The 26,660-nt window shown below is 35.3% G+C and overlaps 1 protein-coding gene across 4 annotated transcripts in view; it reads left to right on the top strand.

Annotated features, from left to right (window-relative positions):
- Window positions 1-26,660, top strand: part of LOC139958378 (tyrosine-protein phosphatase non-receptor type 4-like) — a 94,573-nt gene that overhangs the window by 15,875 nt on the left and 52,038 nt on the right. For all 4 annotated transcript variants that reach the window (XM_071955397.1, XM_071955395.1, XM_071955394.1 and 1 more), the window contains exons 4-11: window positions 7,365-7,524; window positions 10,648-10,765; window positions 11,328-11,380; window positions 14,416-14,536; window positions 16,111-16,198; window positions 18,343-18,495; window positions 21,642-21,808; window positions 24,225-24,290. In XM_071955397.1, coding sequence (XP_071811498.1) covers window positions 7,365-7,524; window positions 10,648-10,765; window positions 11,328-11,380; window positions 14,416-14,536; window positions 16,111-16,198; window positions 18,343-18,495; window positions 21,642-21,808; window positions 24,225-24,290 — 926 coding nt within the window. The remainder of the gene's footprint in view (window positions 1-7,364; window positions 7,525-10,647; window positions 10,766-11,327; window positions 11,381-14,415; window positions 14,537-16,110; window positions 16,199-18,342; window positions 18,496-21,641; window positions 21,809-24,224; window positions 24,291-26,660) is intronic.

Raw genomic sequence — 26,660 nt, 5'->3', positions numbered from 1 at the left:
TGGATTATTAATTCTTTGGAAAGAATTTCTTGACGTTGTTTATAGTCACGTTTCCAGTCATTCAAGCAAAGGTAGGGCTCATTATCTTTAAATGTTTAAAGACTACTGTATACTGAATAACATGTGACAGACAGTGCCACTAGTTTTCTCGTGATCTCAGCTTTGATTACAAGGTTCATGTTTGTCCTTTTGATATATAACATATATGCTCGTCATTCTTACAACTTTTCTGATTAATGCAAGTGACTAATTCCCCTATTATGGCACAGAATATACATAGAAAATTAAATGACATATAACATGTGCATTACAGAATATTGATAGAATTGCTATTCTCCCAGTCATGATTAAATGACATGTAAATAAACATGAACCAATACATAAACAAAAAAGGAGGAAAGGCGGAGACAAAATGACAAGGATAAACAAAAGCAACAAATAGCTTCAAAGCAAAAGCTTAATATAAATCAGATATATAGAACTCATACTTTGTGCAAACAAACTAAATACTAAAGCAAACATGAATGAATATGAATATGATTATGCAGTTATTTCATTTTTCGTTGATATCATTTAAACTCATTTCAACATTGGTTTGCCAAACCGACACTTGAGTTTTGTGACAGTTATATATATACCAAAATCACAAATTTTGTAGTGTAACAAATGTTTTTCTTATGAAGAATTGTAAGCAATGATTTGGAAACCAATATTTACAACTTTAAGGCAGTTCATTTCCTGTTACTTTCCTACTTCATCGCTAATTTATAGGACTTTTTTGTTTTTCGGATACACTCTACACCAACTTTTGTAAAACATCTTTACATACAATGTGTAGTTTTCTTGGCTTAAGTGCTCTATTACCCATGTCTATAGTATGCTACCAAATCTAGGCCATAGAGGATTGATTCCCATACTTAAGCTGTCAAAAAGTCATGAATTTTTGTGATATAATATACCATTTTTTTCTGACAGAGTATATGAAACATAAAATACCCAGTCACCTTTGTTGCTCATGTATGAATGAACATTGAATGATCCAAAGCATATTTCAAGATGTTTGTATGCCCATCTGGGGCATTCTAGTCAATCTGATTGGGTTAACTGGTGTCCTTGAGATTCAAGATCTACAAACGTTTTTTCACTTCATCAGTCCTTTGAATATCTCTATATAGTAGGGGAGAGTGGTGATATATAAGTATGATTTAGAGAATTATTAATTACATAAAAATTTACCCAGTCTCAGTGAAAAGAATAAAGATTTGCATTGAATAACACCCTTAGTTCATTCACTCTCTAAGTTACAACATAATTATAGTTAATAACTGTTATTCTGTCTAACAAACAGAGCTTGTCATAAAATATGGTGACCTGAACAAGGGACTGCACTGAGGCTGAAACACGACTGGTATACTTCACTATTCTGACTTTTATGATCACAATCTGTAGGGGGCCCAAGGGAACAATGGACATTGCTGCACAGAAACAGACTTCCAGTCATTAAGAGAAAGGTTCAGTCCTCCACCCACACAGTATTGTGACTTTTGTTCAATTGGGTATAATTACAAGAATTTATTACAAAGAAGTGCTCTGCTAGTGGTAATAGTTAACCTTATTGTATAATGGATGGAACCAGTGATCAGGCTAATTCTGAAAGGTTTCTAGGATGTTACCAAAATTGTGTGTCCTATGGCAGTAATTGACCTTGACCTCTAGGATACCCCTCTTGTCTCTAGGGTACTCCTCTTGTCTGTGTTTTATCTTTTAAGTCATTAGTTTGTCAGTGTGGTTGAAGAGACCGTCTGAAATGATTCCCAGTGTTGTCCACAACCAGCTAACTTTTAGTGTTTGATAGTGAGTAAAAGTTACTGTAAAGAAATGAAATGACCTTATATGCAGAAATGGTAAATGTCAGAGCCTATCTGAGAAAATGGTGATAGCCTCTTAAGTAGTGTGCTAGGAATTTGAAATTGTGTATTCAGGGGATATAATGTGTTGTATCCATTTTTGGTTCCTTGCTTTAGCAAAAGGAACCTATGCAGTCAGGTTGGCGTATGTGTGTGTGTATGTGTGTGTGTGTGTGCGTCTGTGACACTTGCTTGGGTACGCTCTATCTCAATAAGGGAATGTTGGATTGAGGCCAAACTTGGACTATAGATCCGCCATATGGAGAAGGTGTGCCCTATTGTTTTTGGTGCCCACAAAGGTCACCAAAGGTCAGTTCTGGTCCAAAAACCGAAAATATTAAAACTGCAATAACTCCCAGTGCCAATGTGCGACAAGATTGATATTTTGGGACAAGTTGTGAACTGGTTAGGGGAGCATTTTCAAACTTAACGGTCATGTGATCCGAGGTCACCAAAGGTCAATTAATGATAAAAAACTAGTATTTTTGCAATAACTTGAGAACGAAATGTCTGTTAGGGTTGGGAGTTGCCTCAATGTTATCCTATTGTTGACCCGCATCTGGGTGACCCTTGACCTCAATTTGACCTCTGGTGACCTTTACATGTTTTTGGGGATTGTTACAGTTTCGATGCTATTTTCAGATGTCAAAGGTACCTTCTGATCATAAATGTCATCAGGTTGACCCCGTGTGACCTTTATGTGCGAAGTTATATGGGCTCAAAGTTTTTCGGTCGGAGTTAGGATGGTTGTACAGACTTTTCGTTTTGTTTTTTGGAATCAGGAGATTAAACTACATCTGAAACCAAGGTCAAAAGGTCAAAGGTCACATTAGAAAAAATGTGCTTATTTTGGGAGGAAACGAGCAAAAAAGAAAATGTTTGGTTTTGATGCTAGATTTGGATCTCAAAGGTACCTTCCGATCAAAAATGTCAATTGGTTGACCCCCGTGTGACCTTCGTGTGCGAAGTTATACGAGGTCAAAGTTAATTTTCAGACATTTAATGCAATAACTCCCAGTTCCAAGGTGTGACATGGTTGATATTTTTGGACAAGTTGCAAATGGTATAGGGGAATATTTTCAAACTTAACGGTCATGTGATCCGAGGTCACCAAAGGTCAATTAATGTTAAAAAACTAGTATTTTGGGGATAGCAAATGGGCAAAGAAAAAAATGTTTGAATTTGTATAGTTTGATGCTCTAAATTAGGTCTCATCAATCAAAAATGTCAATGGGTTGACCCAAGGTGACCTTTGTATGTTAAGTTATATGAGGTCAAAGTTAATTTTCAGACATTTAGTATAATAACTCCCAGTACCAAGGTGTTACACAGTTGATATTTTGAGACAAGTTGCAAATGGTATAGGGGAATATTTTCAAACTTAACGGTCACGTGATCCGAGGTCACCAAAGGTCAATTAATGATAAAAAACTAGTATTTTTGCGATAACTTGAGAACAAATTGTCCGTTAGGGTTGGGAGTTGCTTCAATGTAATCCAATTGTTGACCCGCATCTGGGTGACCCTTGACCTCAATTTGACCTCTGGTGACCTCTGGTGACCTTTTTAGTGTTTTAGGGATTTTTACAGTTTTGATGCTATTTTCAGAAGTCAAAGGTACCTTCTGATCATAAATGTCAATGGGTTGACCCCCGTGTGACTTTCGTGTGCGAAGTTATATGAGGTCAAAGTTAATTTTCACACATTTAATGCAATAACTCCCAGTTCCAAGGTGTGACAAGGTTGATATTTTTGGAGTAGTTGCAAATGGTATAGGGGAATATTTTCAAACTTAACGGTCATGTGATACAAGGTCACCAAAGGTCAATTAATGTTAAAAAAGTAGTATTTTTGCGACACTTGAGAACAAATTGTCCGTTAGGGTTGGGAGTTGCTTCAATGTAATCCAATTGTCGACCCGCATCTGGTTGACCCTTGACCTCAATTTGACCTCTGGTGACCTTTTCGTGTTTTGTGGATTTTTACAGTTTCGATGCTATTTTCAGTTTTTAAATGTACCTTCTGATCATAAATGTCAATGGGTTGACCCCCATTTGACCTTCGTGTGCGAAGTTATTGGAGGTCAAAGTTAATTTTCACACATTTAATGCAATAACTCCCAGTGCCAAGGTGTGACAAGGTTGATTTTTTTGGACAAGTTGCAAATGGTATAGAGGAATATTTTCAAACTTAACGGTCATGTGATCCAAGGTTACCAAAGGTCAGCTAATGTTAAAAAAGTAGTATTATGGGGGAGAAAATGGGCAAAGAAAAAATGTTTGAATTTTTTACAGTCATGCTCTATTTAGGTCTCACTGATCAAAAATTTCAATTGGTTGACCTCCGGGTGACCTTTGTGTGTGAAGTTACATACAAGTTCAAAGTTAATTTTTTGACATTTAATGCAATTAAATCTCAATGCCAGGGTGTGACATGGTTGATATTTTGGGACAAGTTGTGAATGGGGTGGTGGAACATTTTGAAACTTAAAGGTCATGTCATCTGAGGTCACCATTGTTATCATATCTGTTGACACGCTTGTAGGTCTCGTATATTTCTTACATTTGCGACGCCATATTTAGATCTCAAAAGTGCCTTTTGATAAAAAATCCGATCACATTTTGTGATCACAAAAGTGTTGGCTATAGTGTTGGTTACTTTATGGGAACATGTAGGACCACAATTACTTGGACTATTTCAGCCCAATCTTGCTCGATAATATTATGTGTATTGTCATATACCCCAAGCAAGGAACCACAGTGCCCTTGGGCTCTTGTTTCCAAACTATTTGTTTGCAATTAATGAAATATGTCAAATGTGTACAGTAGTAATGTGCCAGCTGTAAGCCCCGAGTATTTCTTCTGAAATATACAGCAACCTGCTCAGTATTGTAGAGCATTACTTCTCAGGTTACACTGGTTGACTGTACTAGTCTGTGCGTTAGTTGTGAAGTGGATACCATATCATAGTTGAAGTACATAGTTACTACACATAAATGGAACACTACCCTATAAGTACCTCCAAGGTGAAGAACTGTAGGTATACACTTGCACTCTTGATAAAGTTTCAGAGTACTGTCTATTTACTTCGTTCCCCGCTTACCTGTCTCCCCACAACCTTAGCACCGCGTAATACTCCGTGGCATATTAGCATAAAAAGTACATGAAACAAGCAAAACATCTTAGGAGAAGTAAAATAGCTAAAAAAACATGTACACAAGATAACAAATGCCTATCCGCGTATCAAAGCGGAGAAAGGCGAACGAACGAAGTAGTTTCGCGGTACTTACTACCTGAGAAAATAACGTTACGCTAACAAAAAAAAGGAACGCATGGGCGAGAGTGCACACTAAAAAACAGCCCTCAAAACTCCCTTCCCTATAAGAAAAGGATACTTATCAGGCTGTAAAAGGTTGTTGGAAGTCTAGAACTCCTATAAGGAAACTTCTAGGTAAAAAATCCAAGGTATCCAGGCGAATTTCGAAAGAAAATTTTACCCAATACGAAAAACGTGTAGACACTTTGGATGGTAGAATGAGAAGGAAGGTCACTGAGGGTGCACAGTGTTAAAAGATTACCAGGGCATACTAGACACGGTAGAATGCGGTGCTAAGGTTGTGGGGAGACAGGTAAGCGGGTCACTCATAAATATATAAACCAGTAAGTTTTATAATATCTTCCAAATTACAGAGGTTCACAGCTGTATCCCTCTGGTATTTTATTTAACAAATGAGGAAGGAAATTAACAGTGTCACCAACTCTGTGTCCAACTGTGTCCTATTTATAAATTTTGTAATTTATACTGGAATAAAGAAATTGAAATTGAAGTGAATGGGAAAAAATTCCCAATTTTGAAAATTTGAATGGGATGCAGGGCATGATTTTGTTGTTGTGCCCACACTTATGTGAGTAGAGATACACTCTGTGGCATTGCTGTATAATTCAGCTTATAAGTCACTGAATTTGCAAACAAGAGTGCTAAGCAATCAACTTTTAGTTTCATATACCTTGTTATCCTTATATTATCATGGGTGATATTACAGATGATATATCTGTAATAAAACATTACTATCTGACTGCTTATATTGCCTGCTTCTTTACAACTTGTTAACACAAAGAACATCACCAGGAATGTAAACCTGCATACAGTTGTTTTGGGCAAAAGTTATTCTGTAATGAACTATATTCTGCACCTCCATTATTATCAGCCTTTGTATCCCAGTTCAAAGTTACTTAGGTTGTCATTGTAGGCTATCTTGGATCTAAGTCCATTATAGCTTGCTGTGGAACATGATCTGGTCCATGTACAAGAGCTTCAAAAGACTATGTAAAATGTATCCACTTTTAAATATGAACATAGTGTCCCATTTACAGTATGTGTATCAACTGATCTGTTTAAATAGGGTAGTGTTCCTTTTATTTGCATAAACTGTTCTGTTCTTATAGGGTAGTGTTCCATTTATGTGTATAAACTGTTCTGTTCTTATAGGGTAGTGTTCTATTTATGTGTATAAAATGTTCTTTTCTTATAGGGTAGTGTTCCATTTATGTGTATGAACTGTTCTGTTCTCATAGGGTAATGTTCCATTTGTGTGTACGAACTTTTCTGTTCTAATAGGGTAGTGTTACATTTATGTGTATGAACTGTTCTGTTCAAGATTATAGAGTACTGTAGTTTTCCATTTAGGTGAATAAACTGTTCTGTTCTTATACAGTAGGGTAGTGTTCCATATATGTGTATAAACTGTTGTGTTCTTATAGGGTAGTGTTCCATTTTTGTGTATAAACTGTTGTGTTCTTATAGGGCAGTGTTCCATTTATGTGTATGTACTGTTCTGTTGTTCTAATAGGGTAGTGTTCCATTTATTTGTATAAACTGTTGTGTTCTGATAGGGAAGTGTTCCATACATGTGTATAAACTATTCTACTGTATTATAGCTTATAACATAGTGTTCCATTGATATATACACTGTGTTACTAATTAGTGCATTAATAGTGGAATGCATTGAAAAACATGTAATTAAATCCTGAAGGGATATTAAATAGGATACTTTTCCATAATGGAAATCTGGAGGGTCTCTAGAGAAACATTGTTCTTGGCAGAATGATACGATCTTCCAGCTCAATTCTACAAAGCATGCTATGATCATTTAAAGATTAAAGAGTTTAAACTTGTATTATTGCTATAGTCTACAATGAAACAGCAAGGAAGTTAAGGAACATACATAAAATCACAAGAAGAAGCAACAGCAAATTGTTGAAATGGAAACTGGTTCAGAAACTGGCTTGCTTTTAAAACACCCTCCTAATTATGACTGTATTTTCCGCAGTTTAAATCTTTGTCGTTACTCATTTTTTTTAAGTCTTTGAAAATATTGGCATTCAACTGTAACTGATTTTGATATTTAAAGTTAAAACTGGTAAACCATGAAATACTTGTGTCCCATACTAATTTGCAGAGACGGGCCCGAGGTCAGGAGCTCTTGTTGAAGGTATTTGAGCACTTGGACCTGGTTGAAAGTGACTACTTTGGTCTGAAGATTGTGGAAGGTGAAGGCTCCTTAGAGACACAGAGGCAATGGCTAGACCCAAGAAAATCAATCAGAAAACAGCTGAAAGGTATGTTTCCTCTATCATGTAATTTTGGTGATTTAATCTGTAATTAGCATAAATATGATAAAGGCATTCAGGGACTTTAACATCTGGTGGAATCCATTTTGTTGTTTCAGGTTGTTTCATCCTACCAGAGAGATATTTTCAGCAATATTTGTTTGCAAATGACTTTCATGAGTAATTTCAATAATCCAACAAAGGAGGTTGTGTATCTTGCTTCATTTTAAAGTTCTCCTCTGAAAGCTGTAGTTCCAGATGGGAATTTCATTAACTTAAAGGCCCAGAACTTCCTTATTGTGCAGTTTATTAACAAAAACGTAGAAATGTAGAAGTTTTCAACTTCAAACATTATGTGTGGTTTCAATTAGGGTTGGGCGATATTTGCTTTTTAATGTGACAATAAATACTTCAAAAATTATCGCGATATTTTGATAATTACGATAATTTTTTCTTGTTGTTTTTAGCGTGTTCGCGAACACGCTAAAAACTGCCGATTTCCCACCGGTGTTTTCGCGCAGCAAACACACCGAGCATAATGGCGTGGGGTCCAGGGGCCCGCCTTAGAGCCCCGGTGAGGTCACGGGTGAACCCCTTGTGGGGGTCCAGGGGGCGAAGGCCCCGGAAAAGTTTAGTATTTTTGCGTGTCTGGCGATAAAAATTCGCAATTGAGGATTCAAAATACTGACTAACTTTTTGAATTTAAATTGTCACGAAACTGATGAAAGTTCTAAAATGACAAGTTAGAGTAGCTATATTTTGTGATAAAATAAAAAGAGATTTATCTGTCTTACAATCTTTATAAAGTTTTAACTTACAAAACTCTCGATATTATGAAACAAACTACCTAAGACTGCCTAGCAATCAGTTTACAACTGCAGTGTTTACCCTACTTAAATATCACGGTAGGCTACATGTGCTTCTTTCCTAAATACCTTGACAAACAACCCCCCTGTCTAACACCTGTTTGTTAACATTTTTGGCACGGTTCCAAAGAACTTTTCATGGAGTAAACTATATTGGCTCCACTCAAGAATTAATTAGGTCAGTTTGTAAAGGATCGGTAAAGTTATGCGAAATATTATCTAAGACGTTCAAGGAAAGTATAGGTAAATATCCCTGTAACATTAAGGTAAGTAAAACACACCTCAAGCCAACCGACTCCTCCGCATGAACAAAACAATCTTTTCCCCATGATACGAGGCAGAGTCTAGCTATACCATGCAGCCATAGCACGATATCAAGGCCCCAATAGCTACAGTATGGCCATCTTTATGAAAGTAAACCTTCTAATCTCATGTTTTATGCCACTAGGCATGATTAACTTAATGTTAAATATTGTTTCCATGTCCTTGTAGAAAACGTCAACTTCGCAAAATACAATTAGTTGTGTTTTTGTTGTTATGTGAGATCCGTAACCGATGAAGTGGTTAGGCTATTTACTATACACCTAACTATGGTAGGATATTAATTTTTCCTTTTTTGGAAATTCTAGAAAATACTTTCTTTTCCCCCCGCTTAACACCAGATATGGTCTTCTGGTTTATTCATAAATGGGTGTACCAGAGCCTTGTTTATACATGACATTTGTTGCATGTAGCACGATATGCAAGTTTCGCGTGAATTTTTCGAAAGTATTTTGCTCTAACTTTCGTGAAATTAGAAAGGTGTACCAACTTACTTTTCGTACACAATTGGTAATTTCTCTACTGATTTTCAGAGGTTTGTTCTCTATACAGTCAATATTGTAAAGGACGGGTTTTTTACGAAGTTCAAAGTCAGTAAATGAAGTTGATAAACTTTATTTCTTTTCAACTTTCTTAACCATGGAATGCTAGAATAACATTTACACATAAAACGGAGAATTTTTTTAAAAATTTATTTCAAATTTCTTTCACAAGAAATTATCGTCATTTGTTCAATCCTCAAAAAATATCGTCTTGAAAAAAAATTATCGCGATAATAATAATTTTCGATATATCGCCCAACCCTAGTTTCAATACTGGTAAATATGTGTTTGATTAAAAGCTGACTTACTAAACTGTGCATACACATGAATCTAACTGTGTAGGCAATTGCTTCTGTCACAGTGTAGTCCCCTGTGTAAATACTATGTACACATCCTACTTTAGCATTGCTACAGCCCTTAGCCAAATACTTACAATACACAGTGTACACTGTAATTACTGTCCACAACCACAAGGGAACCCATTCCAAGCATATTTGTCTGTCATTTTCTCCTCTGGTGAATCAGTTTACCTTCTTATTCATTTCACTATGACTCATGAACTTGTCTGGTCAGTCCACTCAGCATGGTTTCAGCTCTTCTCAGTTTGGAAAGGATACCAAAGAATGCCTCAAGATTAATCATTTTCTTTCCAAAGAGATATTTGCTTACCTCATGGAGATAGAACTTCCATGTTTGTTATAATTTGAGGTAGTTGCTACATAAAATAGTATTAAATCAGCATACCATTAAATGTTTGTTAAGAAAATACAGTACTTAAATATAAGTTCTGTGTACACAAGGTGCTGTACAATCTAAAGCTTAAGGTGAACATAAACATTGCACCAGAAATAACAGGTGTGATCTAGTTGTTAAGTTCTTGCTGGTTAGTTTTTTTTTTGTATTTTATTAGAACATTACCCCAAAATTAAATTCATAATGAAATAATGGATTTAATGGAGAGACTTTAGTGATTCTTTAAGGGATTGTGGTACCTTTATACTGAAGTACATAAAGCTGTAAGAATCAATATAAAGTACAGCAATGCTTATGATACATATAATGTTATAAATCTACCCTAAGATTTATGGTATTTAGGAGTACACTAGTGTTAAACTATAGTTGTTTGATATATTTCAAACATATTTAAAGGTGAAACAGTTATGTTAATGTTTTGATTCTTACTGGTGTTAAGACTGTGAATCTATCTTCCATACAATTGGTAGTTCTGAAGGAGTTTTGCTTGATTCAGCACCTCAGAAACGAGCAGGAATTGCTCTGCATTAATGTTCTCAAGATTACTCTTACATATGGTATCTTATTTAAGTTCTGTTAGTGTGGTGTTTGAAGAAAGGAAAATTGCTGTCACTTTGCTCTCAATTAACATATTTTAATATTTTTTTTAGGCTCTGCATTCTTTCTCTTCCAAGTCAAGTTCTTTGTGTCAGAACCAGAAAAGCTGTTGGAAGATTATACTCGGTACCAATATGTTCTTCAGCTTAAAAAGGACATTTTAGAGGACAGGTATGTTTATGTAAATGATAAGTTAATGTAATGCTTACTTCTCTCCAAGCCCTATCCCCACCCTCACAATGACGTAGGAAGTAACTACCAAATGCAACATTTTCTAAGGTTTTTAAGAAGTTTTCATCAGACACATATTTTCTGAAACAAACGATTACATATCCTCTCATGAGAACCTTAGCTTGAGCAATAATAGTTGCACCACTATTCTACTACAGTTAAGTTGTTAGTACATTTATTTTGCTCACAGATAATTTGTTATTACATAACTTTACCCATAGATAAGTTACATTTACTTTACTCGCAGGTAAGTTGTTATTACATAACTTTACTCACAGATAAGTTGTTATTACATTTATTTTACTCACAGATAAGTTATTACATTTACTATGCCTACAGGTAATTTGTTATGACATCTATATTACTCACAGATAATTTGTTATTACATTGCCTTTTCCCAAAGATAAATTGTTATACATTTTCTATAGTTTACTATGGTTAATAAAGATGTAATTACAGTCACTATTGTTGTTCAGAGTTCCCTACTTTTATTTCTTTGCAGGTTACAGTGTACTTTTAATGTTGGTACCAAATTGGCATCGTACTTAGTTCAAGGTAATTATGATGACATGGTGGCAATCTCATCCTGACCTGTGTGATAGAGTTAGTTTCTAGTATAACAGTAGAATCACTACAGATGTTTATTAACTCTAAATGTTACTGGTGTCCTTTTAGGTTGATATCATGGATCATTGACAGTTTCTAGTATAACAGTAGAATCACTACAGATGTTTATTAACTCTAAATGTTACTGGTGTCCTTTTAGGTTGATGTCATGGATCACTGACAGTTTCTAGTGTAACAATCACTACAGATGTTTATTAACTCTAAATGTTACTGGTGTCCTTTTAGGTTGATATCATGGATCATTGACAGTTTCTAGTATAACAGTAGAATCACTACAGATATTTATTAACTCTAAATGTTACTGGTGTCCTTTTAGGTTGATGTCATGGATCACTGACAGTTTCTAGTATAACAGTAGAATCACTACAGATGTTTATTAACTCTAAATGTTACTGGTGTCCTTTTAGGTTGATGTCATGCATCATTGACAGTTTCTAGTATAACAGTAGAATCACTACAGATGTTTATTAATTCTTAATGTTACTGGTGTCCTTTTAGGTTGATGTCATGCATCATTGACAGTTTCTAGTATAACAGTAGAATCACTACAGATGTTTATTAATTCTAAATGTTACTGGTGTCCTTTAAGGTTGATGTCATGGATCATTGACAGTTTCTAGTATAACAGTAGAATCACTACAGATGTTTCTGAATTCTTAATGTTACTGGTGTCCTTTTAGGTTGATATCATGGATCATTGACAGTTTCTAGTATAACAGTAGAATCACTACAGATATTTATTAACTCTAAATGTTACTGGTGTCCTTTAAGGTTGATGTCATGCATCATTGACAGTTTCTAGTATAACAGTAGAATCACTACAGATGTTTATTAATTCTAAATGTTACTGGTGTCCTTTAAGGTTGATGTCATGGATCATTGACAGTTTCTAGTATAACAGTAGAATCACTACAGATGTTTCTGAATTCTTAATGTTACTGGTGTCCTTTTAGGTTGATATCATGGATCATTGACAGTTTCTAGTATAACAGTAGAATCACTACAGATATTTATTAACTCTAAATGTTACTGGTGTCCTTTAAGGTTGATGTCATGGATCATTGACAGTTTCTAGTATAACAGTAGAATTACTACAGATGTTTATTAATTCTTAATGTTACTGGTGTCCTTTTAGGTTGATATCATGGATCACTGACAGTTTCTAGTATAACAGTAGAATCACTACAGATATTTATTAACTCTAAATGTTACTGGTGTCCTTTTAGGTTGATATCATGGATCATTGACAGTTTCTAGTATAACAGTAGAATCACTACAGATATTTATTAACTCTAAATGTTACTGGTGTCCTTTAAGGTTGATGTCATGGATCATTGACAGTTTCTAGTATAACAGTAGAATCACTACAGATATTTATTAACTCTAAATGGTACTGGTGTCCTTTAAGGTTGATGTCATGGATCATTGACAGTTTCTAGTATAACAGTAGAATCACTACAGATGTTTATTAATTCTTAATGTTACTGGTGTCCTTTTAGGTTGATATCATGGATCACTGACAGTTTCTAGTATAACAGTAGAATCACTACAGATGTTTATTAATTCTAAATGTTACTGGTGTCCTTTAAGGTTGATGTCATGGATCATTGACAGTTTCTAGTATAACAGTAGAATCACTACAGATGTTTCTGAATTCTTAATGTTACTGGTGTCCTTTTAGGTTGATATCATGGATCATTGACAGTTTCTAGTATAACAGTAGAATCACTACAGATATTTATTAACTCTAAATGTTACTGGTGTCCTTTAAGGTTGATGTCATGCATCATTGACAGTTTCTAGTATAACAGTAGAATCACTACAGATGTTTATTAACTCTAAATGTTACTGGTGTCCTTTTAGGTTGATATCATGGATCATTGACAGTTTCTAGTATAACAGTAGAATCACTACAGATGTTTATTAATTCTAAATGTTACTGGTGTCCTTTTAGGTTGATATCATGGATCATTGACAGTTTCTAGTATAACAGTAGAATCACTACAGATGTTTATTAATTCTAAATGTTACTGGTGTCCTTTTAGGTTGATATCATGGATCATTGACAGTTTCTAGTATAACAGTAGAATCACTACAGATGTTTATTAACTCTAAATGTTACTGGTGTCCTTTTAGGTTGATGTCATGGATCACTGACAGTTTCTAGTATAAGAGCAGAATCACTACAGATGTTTATTAATTCTAAATGTTACTGGTGTCCTTTTAGGTTGATATCATGGATCATTGACAGTTTCTAGTATAACAGTAGAATCTTTACAGATGTTTATTAATTCTAAATGTTACTGGTGTCCTTTTAGGTTGATATCATGGATCATTGACAGTTTCTAGTATAACAGTAGAATCACTACAGATGTTTATTAATTCTAAATGTTACTGGTGTCCTTTTAGGTTGATGTCATGGATCATTGACAGTTTCTAGTATAACAGTAGAATCACTACAGATATTTATTAACTCTAAATGTTACTGGTGTCCTTTTAGGTTGATGTCATGGATCACTGACAGTTTCTAGTATAAGAGCAGAATCACTACAGATGTTTATTAATTCTAAATGTTACTGGTGTCCTTTTAGGTTGATATCATGGATCATTGTCAGTTTCTAGTATAACAGTAGAATCTTTGCAGATGTTTATTAATTCTAAATGTTACTGGTGTCCTTTTAGGTTGATGTCATGGATCACTGACAGTTTCTAGTATAACAGTAGAATCACTACAGATGTTTATTAATTCTAAATGTTACTGGTGTCCTTTTAGGTTGATATCATGGATCACTGACAGTTTCTAGTATAACAGTAGAATCACTACAGATGTTTATTAATTCTAAATGTTACTGGTGTCCTTTTAGGTTGATGTCATGGATCATTGACAGTTTCTAGTATAACAGTAGAATCACTACAGATGTTTATTAATTCTAAATGTTGATGTTGCTCTTCTCCGTTTCCAGGCAGACTTGGAGATTTTGATGCCCAGGAGCATTTATGTGGATATTTGGATTCATACGTTTTTGTACCTAATCAGACAGAAGAGTTCACCAAGGAAGTTGTGAGGTTACACAAGTCAAACTGGTGAGCTGTTATTTTATATTGTCGACTGAAGATGCCTATAGTCGGACTAAAGGCTCATGCTCATAAAGCATTTGCTTAGTTTGTTGTTCTCTTCTAATTTCCCATAAACAATTTCCCAATCCAAGTTTCTTTTTATGTATTTTTCTCTTTCTACCATTTTATTTCTGTAGCAAAGGGAAATTTGAAGTTTCTGAAACAAAACATTTTGCCTGTGTGGGTCAATACTTGCGCCATACTTTGTTTCTGTGTCTTCCATGACGTAAATGTCTGTTTATATTAATGAACAAAGTTTTACAAATCTCGCAGTTTAAAATTCTGTATTTGTGGGTTGTAAGTTTTACTTGCACATTTTTACAGGCTGGTTTTCAAGTCTTAAGTTATGCATTTGTACAGGCTTTTTGTCAAGATTTGTATTTTTAAATTTTATTTAAATCACCTTTTCTAAAAACCAGTTTTAGTTACGAGACTGGTTAACTATTCAGACATAGAACAAGTTCTACACTGTTGTGTAGTGCATGGTACACTATTGTAACTTCAACATAATTTACAGTTTTCCCTGCTAGCAGTGATGGACACTGAATGCATATTTCAGTAAAGCCAAAGTCAACTTAGAGAACAAGATTCCAAATAATATATTCTAGTGCACATCTGCACAGCAACCTTCAAATGAAACATCTTGTTTTGTATTTTGATGTGGCTATTTATGGACTGCCCAGTGAGAGTATGTGTGTTCTTGTACTCTTTCCCTATGGACAGGAATATGCATAAAAAATCCAAACCAGGGTCATTTGGGAGACTATGTGTGTTCTTATACCTTTTCCTTAGTGGCCGGAATACTCATTAATCCTCAGAACCATGGTCATTTGGGAGAGTATGTGTGTTCTTTTACCTTGTCCCTAGTGACCAGATGCTCATTAATCCTCAGAACCATGGTCATTTGGGAGAGTATGTGTGTTCTTGTACTTTTTTCTCCTATTGACCAGAATATTTATTAATCCTTAGACCATGGTTATTTGAGAGAGTATGTGTGTCCTTATACTTTCCCCTCTATCTACCAGATTATGTTTATCCTAAGAACCAAGGTTATGTGGGAGAGTATGTGTGTCTGTATATACTGTTTCCCTAGTGACAGGAATACTCATTAAACCTCAAAACCATGGTGATTTTGGAGATTATGTGTGTTCTTGTATCTTGTCCCTAGTGACCAGATACTCATCAATCCTCAGAACCATGGTCATTTGGGAGAGTATGTGTGTTCTTGTACTTTTTCTCCTATTGACCAGATTATGTATTAACCCTTAGAACCATGGTTATGTGGGAGAGTATATGTGTCCTTATATATTTCCCTTCTGGACCAGAATGTGTATTAGTCCTCAGAACCATGGTCATTTGGGAGAGTATGTATGTGCTTACTCTATCCCTATTGACCGGAGTATGTATTTATCCTCAGTACCATGGTAATTTGTTGAAATGGTGCCTCTTTTTCAAGAATTACACTGCTTAAATTATTTGCTTTTTGTACAAGATCAAAAGTAAAATCAATGTATTTGCTTTTCAACTTTGCTTCCAAACAGTGGCTTATTACCCTCAGAAGCTGAATTGGAGTACCTCAACCTAGCCAGGGATCTGGAGATGTACGGCATTGACCTTCACCTTGCAAGGGTCAGTAAAAGTCTTTCATCTAAACTTTAAAGAATGTTGTAACCTAGGACTGAAAAGGAGTAAATTTTAGTTAGGTTAAATTATACCCTATTGATGGATCTATGGAGCAGTCTCTAAATAAAGTGTTGTCTTTAAAGCAAATGCTGCAAATATACTTGCTGTTATGTGCTTAACATAAATGTTCTGAGCATTTTCAATTTTTCTGTGGGTAAGCCAAATAATTACACAACAACACTGCTCCAAAGCATATGTGTCTATGATTTACTGGTTAAAAAAGAAAACTGGAAATGACTAGAATATATTTAACACAATATGTGTGCAAACATTTCCCTTGGTGAGTACAAAATCTGGAGGAAGGTCTACGTTTACAGGAGATGAACTGAGCAAAATATCTTGAACCTTTTAAACACAAGAGGCCAGCTTGGTTGAACTCTGTTCACGGTATTTGACTATGAAGGCTGGCTCAGGTCAGATCAGCATCTATCAAATAATCTATGTAGTCCAAAGTCTCACCTGGGACAGCACATATCAAATAGTGGGATGTAGTCCAGGACAGCGTCTATCAAATAACCGATGTAGTCCAAAGTCTCACCCCGGGATAGCGTCTATCAAATAAACCCTATGTAGTCCAGGACAGCGTCTATCAAATAACCAATGTAGTCCAGGACAGCGTCTATCAAATAACCGATGTAGTCCAGGACAGCGGCTATCTATCTTATAACCGATGTAGTTCAGGACAGCGTCTATCAAATAACCGATGTAGTCTAGGACAGCGTCTATCTATCTTATAACCGATGTAGTCCAGGACAGCGTCTATCAAAATAACCGATGTAGTCCAGGACAGCATCTATCAAATAACCGATGTAGTCCAGGACAGCGTCTATCAAATAACTGATGTAGTCCAGGACAGCGGCTATCAAATAACAGATGTAGTCCAGGACAGCGGCTATCTATCTTATAATCGATGTAGTCCAGGACAGCCTCTATCAAATAACCAATGTAGTCCAGGACAGCGTCTATCAAATAACCGATGTAGTCCAGGACAGCGGCTATCTATCTTATAACTGATGTAGTCCAGGACAGCGTCTATCAAATAACCAATGTAGTCCAGGACAGCGTCTATCAAATAACCGATGTAGTCCAAAGTCTCACCCCGGGATAGCGTCTATCAAATAAACCCTATGTAGTCCAGGACAGCGTCTATCAAATAACCAATGTAGTCCAGGACAGCGTCTATCAAATAACCGATGTAGTCCAAAGTCTCACCCCGGGATAGCGTCTATCAAATAAACCCTATGTAGTCCAGGACAGCGTCTATCAAATAACCAATGTAGTCCAGGACAGCGTCTATCAAATAACCGATGTAGTCCAGGACAGTGGCTATCTATCTTATAACCGATATAGTTCAGGACAGCGGCTATCTAATAACCAATGTAGTCCAGGACAGCGGCTATCTATTAATCAATGTAGTCCAGGACAGCAGCTATCCCATAACCGATGTAGTCCAAAGTCTTACCCGGGGTAGCGTCTACCAAATAACCAATTTAGTCCAAAGTCTGACCTAGGACAGTATCTATCAAATGATCAATGTTGGCCAAAGTCTGATCTATCAGATCAGAAGTCAGCATCTATCTAATTATGTAGGTCTATGTGGACAAGATTGGAAGTGTTATTAAACTTCAACAAGATATTTAGTGGAGAGAGAAAGTGCAGCTCACTTTATGATAAATTTGAAACCATGCTAACTGTATAACCACAGGATAAATGATGGCTTGAGCTTTTAATGTCACTCTAAGTACATGAACAAGGTATAATTTTGGTGTAGATCAGAAGTCACTCGAGGGAAAGGGGCAAAACTTGATGAAAGATTGATGGTAGGGTCTTTCCAAAAGCGCACCGTGGTTGAACCTCATACTCAGTATGTATGTACATTACCTCAGAGCAGTAACCATATTCCATAAATGAAGGTCAGGCATCACTTGCTTATTGTCACTTTGAAATGAGTTTGATATTGCAGCTGTACTTGCTAATATTTATAAATTATAATGAGTTGATGTTTACCGTTTACTCTAATTTATTTGCACTTTTTTTCTGTTTCCATCTGTCACTCCATGTTTTATGTTAGATTGTCTTTTCTCCATTAGGACCAACATGCCATAGAGATTCAGGTAGGAGTGACATCTTTGGGGCTCATCATATTTCAAGGACTTGTCAAGATAAAGCTCTTCCCGTGGGCAAGCATAGTCAAGATATCTTTCAAGAGAAAGCAATTTTTCCTTCAACAGAAAAGAGAACAGGTGAGATTTGTTGAAAGAAAAGTACAGTCTGGTCGAAGTGAGTGGACTGTTCTGGATGCGGTGAAGTATTTGTGTACCTGTGAATGTCAATTTCCTTTAACAGTGAGGTCAGTAGATGGCAAAATGTGACAATATTAAAAGTTTTTCTTGAGAAAAGTAATTTGCATGTTACATGCCGGATACTGCTATTTTATACCAACAACTTTTAATGTTGAATACTTCCATTTGTAACATTTTGTCACTAAGACACTTTTTTCTAGCATTATTCATTTGCCAAAGCAAACTTCTTCCTGTGTGTTGTGACCCTCGGGATTATTCATTCTTGATATGTCTATCCACATTACTTAGTACAAGAATCCTTCTGTTCTTTCGGAGGTCACTTGTCATTTGTGGTCAAAGTCTGAAATCTCTTGTAAAGACAACTCCAAAACTCAACGGTTTGATGAAGTTCATTCGTGGTATGTGGATCTACCTCATGAGTACATGATGCTGGTATTAGATTTTATTGTATGGAAAGAAACCATCGCGACGAAATTCATTGACACAACTGGGATAGAAACGAGCAAGGCCATCGATTAGCGTATTTTATGCCAATATGTGGAAAATGAATAACAGTTTACACAGCTAATACAACACAGGTAGTAAGCTAAACAATAATTTTTGCATCATTTCTGGTCAATTAAGGTTGTAAACCTTTTTGTTCATTTTCCCTGAATGATAATGCTCCCACACAATGGTTTCTCCATTTCAACTGTTCTTAGATCAAGTGTGACGAAGACTTGTCCATACATAAACAGTGATTCGAGTGAGAACCTGAGTTTCTTGCGAATAAAAACATATCAAATAGGCAAGAAATATCTTTAAAAAACTCAGAAGGAATGGTATATTGTACAACATTCTAACAAATATTATTCTTCTGACATGAAAAGTTTTTCTTCAATTGCTCATATTAACAGATGAACTATCCTACCATCTTTAGTGTATGTCAAAGTAAAGGCTTACCACCTCAAAGCTTACCAGGTGATATAAAAGCGTTATTACTGAGACGGTAAAAATAGTTACTACATTATTGAATTTATTTAGCTGAAACTCTGAATATCCAGGTTCCACCTTGTTGAAAAGGTAGGGGAATTCTGGCTATTTTTTGTAGATACAAGCAGGTGATTTCCTTGTGTTCTCTCAGTGAAGGCTTTCCCAAGTGAAACTACATTGGTATGCATCCTGTGACAGTTTTCAATAACAAAGTTTGCAAACAACTTTGGTTTATTCTTTTGCTTCAGGCTGTAGGGGCATGTGTATTCTGCTGCTGTTTCAGAACTTAATTCAAAGAAATGTGAGCAATTGTTGGCCTTACCAATGAATAGTATTTGAGAAGTTGTATAATGCATATATACAGTAATAGGAGAAAACTATGCATCAAATCACAAGCTTTTGTCACTATTGTATTTTAGTGTTGAAGCAGTTAGGCCAATGAAACTCCATACTATTGGCATTCTTCTGAATAATCTTCTGTTTTTGGGTCATTGTGATGAATGTCAAAGGAGTCCCAATGCTACTCCAAGTCAGCAACATTAAGGTGTGTGCATGTGTAGAGTTTAGTTACTTGCTCACATGCTTGGCAATTAAGCTAGGGTAACTGAGCTTATTCTAGTTACCAAAGTAAAGCGTGATACTTCATTATAGACTGTGTTTAGGAATAGACGCTAGTTCTAAGTAGATACATAAGGCCTGCTGCTATTCTATAGAGCACATGGAAGAAAGAGCCTCAGAAAACTACAAAAAAACCTTCACTTTAATTTTCTCAAAAGAGCCCTCGAAAATAAAAAGTTAATTCTGACCCTAAAAGATGCTAAACAAGCAGATAAGTGGCATAATAGTTTATCAACAATTTATGCATGATAAGTGGCAGATTTAGAACATGCAGTGCATATCGGATTAGGGTAAGTGATGGCAGAGATAGTTCTGAAAGTTAATATCATGACCTAACTTGTATTAATGATGAGCAGGTACCTGCATTAGCTGAATTGAAATGAAGAAATACATAAATACTGCACATCCAAATTTAAATATCACTAGCCTGACAATAAACTTATGAACTAACATGATACTGACAAACATGGCTACTGCCTTATAACTCATTCAACTTTTACAGTTGTCTATAGAAGAGAACTAGCTTCTGGCTAAAACACAATGTATATTATTAATTTTTTTTCTGTTACTTTTTTTTTGATGCAATTTTTTTATTCAATATTTAAAAAAAGGGCCTTTGGGAAATTAGGTTAAGGCTTACAGAGTTACCCTCAAAAAAGAAATACTGTAAACTGTTTCCAGTTAAATTCCAAGGAGGGCAAGTAGGATTGTCTGGCAAGTAAAAGGACCTGGTCACTTGACCTGGTCAGGTTATTTGATTTTCATCTTATAAAGTCTTTCATTACACCTAATGTTCACTTATAAGTGAGGCAGTCAATAATTTCATTTTGATGTTTTGAAACATTTTCAAGGAACAACTCTTTTAATTGCTGTTTGAACTATCTCTTTGCAGGATGTGTCTAGTTAAATCTTCTTGTTAATGCTGATATTAACTTCTTCCCACCCAACATAAAAGGGATAAAAATTGTTGTTAACTCCCTTAGCATGTCTGTAGCAATATACAAAAGAAAACAAATAGTTGTCTTCCTGAATTTGTCCCAGACCACATTATCCAACAGTTAATAGCTCATAATGCAATGCATTATCATATTATGAAATAAACATTTACACTGCAGTGGCGTGCCTGTTCTCACGTTCACACCTAACTTTGTATTGTAGAAACTCTGACATGTATTGCTCCATAAGCATCCCTATTGGCTATTGAGTTTGGTTTCTTGCTAATGTATTTGATCATAAAATTGTTTGAAATACCAGAGAAGACTGCCTTTGCTCTCAGCGAGATATCTTGGTTATGTAAAAGAAAGTACATTAACAAGACTCCACAGACATTCACACATGAACAGAACATACCTTGGCTGTGAAATATTTTGCCGAAAGAAACTTTTAAGGTTCATTTTAGCTGTAGGTTGATTGAAAGTTTTTATGACTGAAAGGGAAAATGTGCTCCAATTTGCCCGCTTACAACAATTTTCAAAGTTTAACTTTTTGTCTTACAGAAAGATACCAGGGACCTTGTTATTGGATTCAACATGGCCAGCTACAGAGCCTGCAAGAATCTTTGGAAATCCTGTGTAGAACATCATACATTTTTCAGATTGGTGGAACCACAGCAACCAGCAGGGAAACGAAACTTCTTTCAACTGGGATCAAAGTTCAGATATAGGTATACACTATAAACATCAAGGATTAATAAGGGATTTCTATATAAGTAAACACTATAGATATCTAGGAATTAATAAGGGATTTCTATATAGGTATACACTATAAACATCTAGGAATTAATAAGGGATTTCTATATAGGTATACACTATAAACATCTAGGATTTAATAAGGGATTTCTATATAAGTAAACACTATAGACATCTAGGAATTAATAAGGGATTTCTATATAGGTATACACTATAAACATCTAGGAATTAATAAGGGATTTCTATATAGGTATACACTATAAACATCTAGGAATTAATAAGGAATTTTTATGTAGGTATACACTATAGACATCTAGGGATTAATAAGGGATTTCTATATATGTTTACACTACAGACATGTAGGGATTAATAAGGGATTTCTATAAAGGTATACACTATAGACATCTAAGAATTAATATGGGATTGTTCATCCAACAAATTTAAAATATAAATCTGGCCTCATGGTTTTATGGTTTCTCAAGCCAATGTTCAATTGGTGTGTCATTTTGTCAAATAAGGCCACACAATGTAGGATTTCCTTTGCAACTACAGTGATATGGCATGGATTAGTCTTAGGTCAAAATTGAAGTAATTCATACTTGTCATGCCAACAATTCCTATGAATTATATACTTATTTTGCATGTAGAATCAATATTCACTTGTTTCCAGTAACTTTATAAAAGAATCGTAATCTCTTGTGTCTGAGCAGAATTGAAAGAGGAAGTAATAGAAGTGTGTAAAATAGAAATCTATTTGTGGAAAGCATGATTCACATTTATCCTTGCAGTCATTTCCTGGTGATTGTTTATCCTAACTACAGAAAATATTGTGTAAAACATTATAGATTTCACTGCCAGCAGTACCCTTAATTTACCTTGGCCAGCTAGGACCTTACTTGGGGCTTGTGATCAAGTGGTGAAGGCAATGGAATTGAGATATATTGGGAACCTGGGAAGTAATGTGAAAATCTAGCTGTGTGCTGGAGTGTAGCAGTTCCCTACAGCATGTTTTTTAGCAGACACCTAGCATTGGTACACTTCAGGATATGTGTAAATCTAGCACACATACAGCTTTTGATGCTCAAAATAAAAAGAATGAGTGTCAAAAATAGTTGCTAAAACTTAGTATTTTATGACTTAAACCTGCTCCCACTACTTGATTACCTCAAAGGGATGTCATATTGAACTTGCTCTCTATTGGAAGATAATATAACATATACATTGCCCCTTAATTTGCAGCTTGTCCTTTCTTCTGCTCCCTCCTTTTATTATTTACTCAACAGATGCAACTGGTAGGGTATTCTGTTCATAATATGTTAATAGTAAATGAGGATTTTTCCACGGTATGTCATGCAGCAGTGCAATTGTAAAACAACTGGCCTGATGCTTTTAATGCCCCTCCTGTTGCAGATGTATGCAACATACGTTCATTGTTCCTTATGATGCAGAAGTTTGCAGCATGCTTTCAATTTCCCTCATGTGGCAGAAGTATGCAGTATACTTTCACTGTCCCTAGTGTTGTAGATCTATACATATTGTCAATGTATGCAATATCGATTCATTTGCAGAAGTATGCAGCATGCTTTCAATTTCCCTCATGTGGCAGAAGTATGCAGTATACTTTCACTGTCCCTAGTGTTGTAGATATATACATATTGTCAATGTATGCAATATCGATTCATTTGCAGAAGTATGCATCATGCTTTCAATTTCCCTCATGTGCCAGAAGTATGCAGTATACTTTCACTGCCCCTAGTGTTGTAGATATATACATATTGTCAATGTATGCAATATCGATTCAGTTGCAGAAGTATGCATCATGCTTTCAATTTCCCTCATGTGCCAGAAGTATGCAGTATACTTTCACTGTCCCTAGTGTTGTAGATATATACAAAATGTCAATGTATGCTATATCGATTCATTTGCAGAAGTATGCATCATGCTTTCAATTTCCCTCATGTGCCAGAAGTATGCAGTATACTTTCACTTTCCCTAGTGTTGTTGATATATACATATTGTCAATGTATGCAATATCGATTCAGTTGCAGAAATATGCTGCATGCTTTCAATTTACCTCATGTGGCAGAAGTATGCAGTAAACTTTCACTGTCCCTAGTGTTGTTGATATATACATATTGTCGATGTATGCAATATCGATTCAGTTGCAGAAATATGCTGCATGCTTTCAATTTCCCTCATGTGGCAGAAGTATGCAGTATACTTTCACTGTCCCTAGTGTTGTAGATATATACATATTGTCAATGTATGCAATATCGATTCAGTTGCAGAAATATGCTGCATGCTTTCAATTTACCTCGTGTGCCAGAAGAGAAGTATGTAGTAATTTTCAGTAAGGCTGAAGCAATGTTGTGTATTTTGTTTTGTTCCCAGTGGAAGAACTGAAGTACAGACTGTTGAAGATACAAAGAAGAGGCTAGCTGAAAGAGAATTCAGTAGGTGAGGAACATTGAACATGCCCTCAAATGTATGGTAATGTATAACATAAGAGTGACAAGGGATATGAATGTAATCATGGACAAAATACAAATTCATGTAACTTATCATTCTAACACAAATAAATAGTAAATATTGAATACACTAACAAGTGTTTACTCTTACGTTGTATATACAACCATCATATACTAACAATTACTTTTTGATTATTGTTCATGTTATACAAGAGTATACACTTGACACATGATGGACAAAGATTCAAGACACATTATGGAAGAATGATTCCAGTGTAGGTCTAACTGGTATTGCTAATCTGTGTAAGAATGGTTAGAAAAGTCAATGTGCTGAAATGTATTGTGTGCCATTTCAGACACATTAATTGATAGACAAAGATTAGCTGTGGTTTAACTTCTTCTATTCTCCTAGCTCACTACTTGTTAACATTTTGTTCAGGTGGCCACTGAAAGAGATAACTCAGTCAGATGCAATGCCATAAGAATCGTCTTTGAAACTAGTCATAGATAACCCCAAAATACAATCCAGATATACTCACATAATTTACAGGTTGATAGAAAATTTATTTTGAAAGTAACCACAAGCCCCAAATTTTAAGCATTGATTGGTTGTGACATCATAGCTGCCTCAAGCAATTTACATTAACCAGAAACCCATTAGAATTCTGTATAATTGCTGAAGTGCTACGTACAGGTGTGAAAATGTGACTTCAGGAAAGCCCAGGAAAAGGTTTTTGTCATACACAATTCATAGGAATGATTGAAACTTGTTTTGGGTTCAATGTTTGTGCAATAACACAGCACATTCACAATTCAATTTCAAGGAATTTAAGGTAAGGCTGATGGTTCTTGCACTTCAATTGATGCTGGCTATTAGCTGTGATAAATCTCTTTACCAAGTTTATTATACCCAATCTAACATCACCAGTCACAGTACTTATTATTTAACAGTATGTACAGCATAAATTCAGGTAATGGTCTGTTATATTTGTATGCTTTAATGGCCAGGAAAAGTTTTTCTTAAGCAGGGCTTAGAAAAAGAGACCTTCACAATATTAGGTGCAGTCTGAACAAGTAACTCTGTGATGTCACAACCATAATTGTAAGACTAAAAATTTGTTTTGTGTAGTGTAATGTGACTCTACATAGAGATGGGTAAAGGGTACTGAAAACGGCTCTATATCTTTACTAAAAGTTAGGCTATGAAGCCTTTAAGTTATTACAGACTCCAAATAAAGAATTCAGAAGTTCTAGTTGATGTTTTGTTGAATTGTTCCCTCTATTTCCATCAAATTTATGTTGAATCACTAGTAAAAATAGTTAAGTTCAACGATATTAATGTTTTTTACAAAGAAATCACTGTGAGACGTTCTGATTCGAGTAATAATATAAATCTGAACTATTTTTTAAATTGATGCAATACATAGGATCCCTGAACAGTCATAGGTCAAATTATTGGCTGGCTTTGCTACTGTCCATATTACGCAGAGAATAGGGATCAGTGATATTAAAATTACAGAAGGATGAAAGAAACTGCTGCATTAGTAACTCAGCAATAGAAACTAGGTTTGAAGGCTTTGGGAACATATTTTTGTGTGCGGGCTTGGGGTTGATATTAACATAGAGAAGCCTGTAAAATACTAATGATAAGTTGTATGTAACCTTCATGCTTAATACTTGAAGCAACTGCAGGTATGCATACATGCCAGCATTCATGTTTGGCTTGCAACTTCTAGGTAGCACTAATAATAAGCCAGCTTAACATGGTATGGAACCTGTTGACAGACATAGCAACTGCAGCTATCCAGCAGTTGTCACACTTCCCTTCAATAACAATCTGTGGTATCTGAAATCTGTAGTATCTGATATTCCCAAATTAATTGTATTGTATTTACAGTTGATTATTGTCTGTTTCATAGCATTAGCAAATGGAATCAAGTCACACTACATGTGTCATTTTACTCCAGTTGTTTATTTTACATACAACCTCTCAGATAATTACAACCATGCAAAGGAAAAAGGTCACATTTAACAGAACTGTGTTATCAGGCAGCCCATATATTTTCTTTTTCCAGATTCAGATTTCAATAACAGTTTTATGCATGAAGTGTGTTTGTGTCAATGGTTCACAATAGCTTTGATGTAGAATAGTGTAGTTTGTTAAACCCTGTTGTAGTAAAGAAAAACTACTGTAGTTTTGATTTCAGTTCAGAATGATTAGTTGAGGATTGTAGGAATGGTGTGAGTATTCACTGTATGAAGACAGTGGACGGGATATCAGTGGCACCTGAATGGAAGACAGTAGAGATAATGTGAGTGTCCACTGAATGAAAGACAGTAGATGAGATATGGGTGGGAC

Source organism: Apostichopus japonicus, chromosome 18 (genome assembly GCF_037975245.1).
Source record: "Apostichopus japonicus isolate 1M-3 chromosome 18, ASM3797524v1, whole genome shotgun sequence".
Lineage (NCBI taxonomy): Eukaryota > Metazoa > Echinodermata > Holothuroidea > Aspidochirotida > Stichopodidae > Apostichopus > Apostichopus japonicus.
The sequence above is the reverse complement of the archived record's forward strand: the minus strand, read 5'-3'. Positions and strand labels throughout refer to the sequence as shown.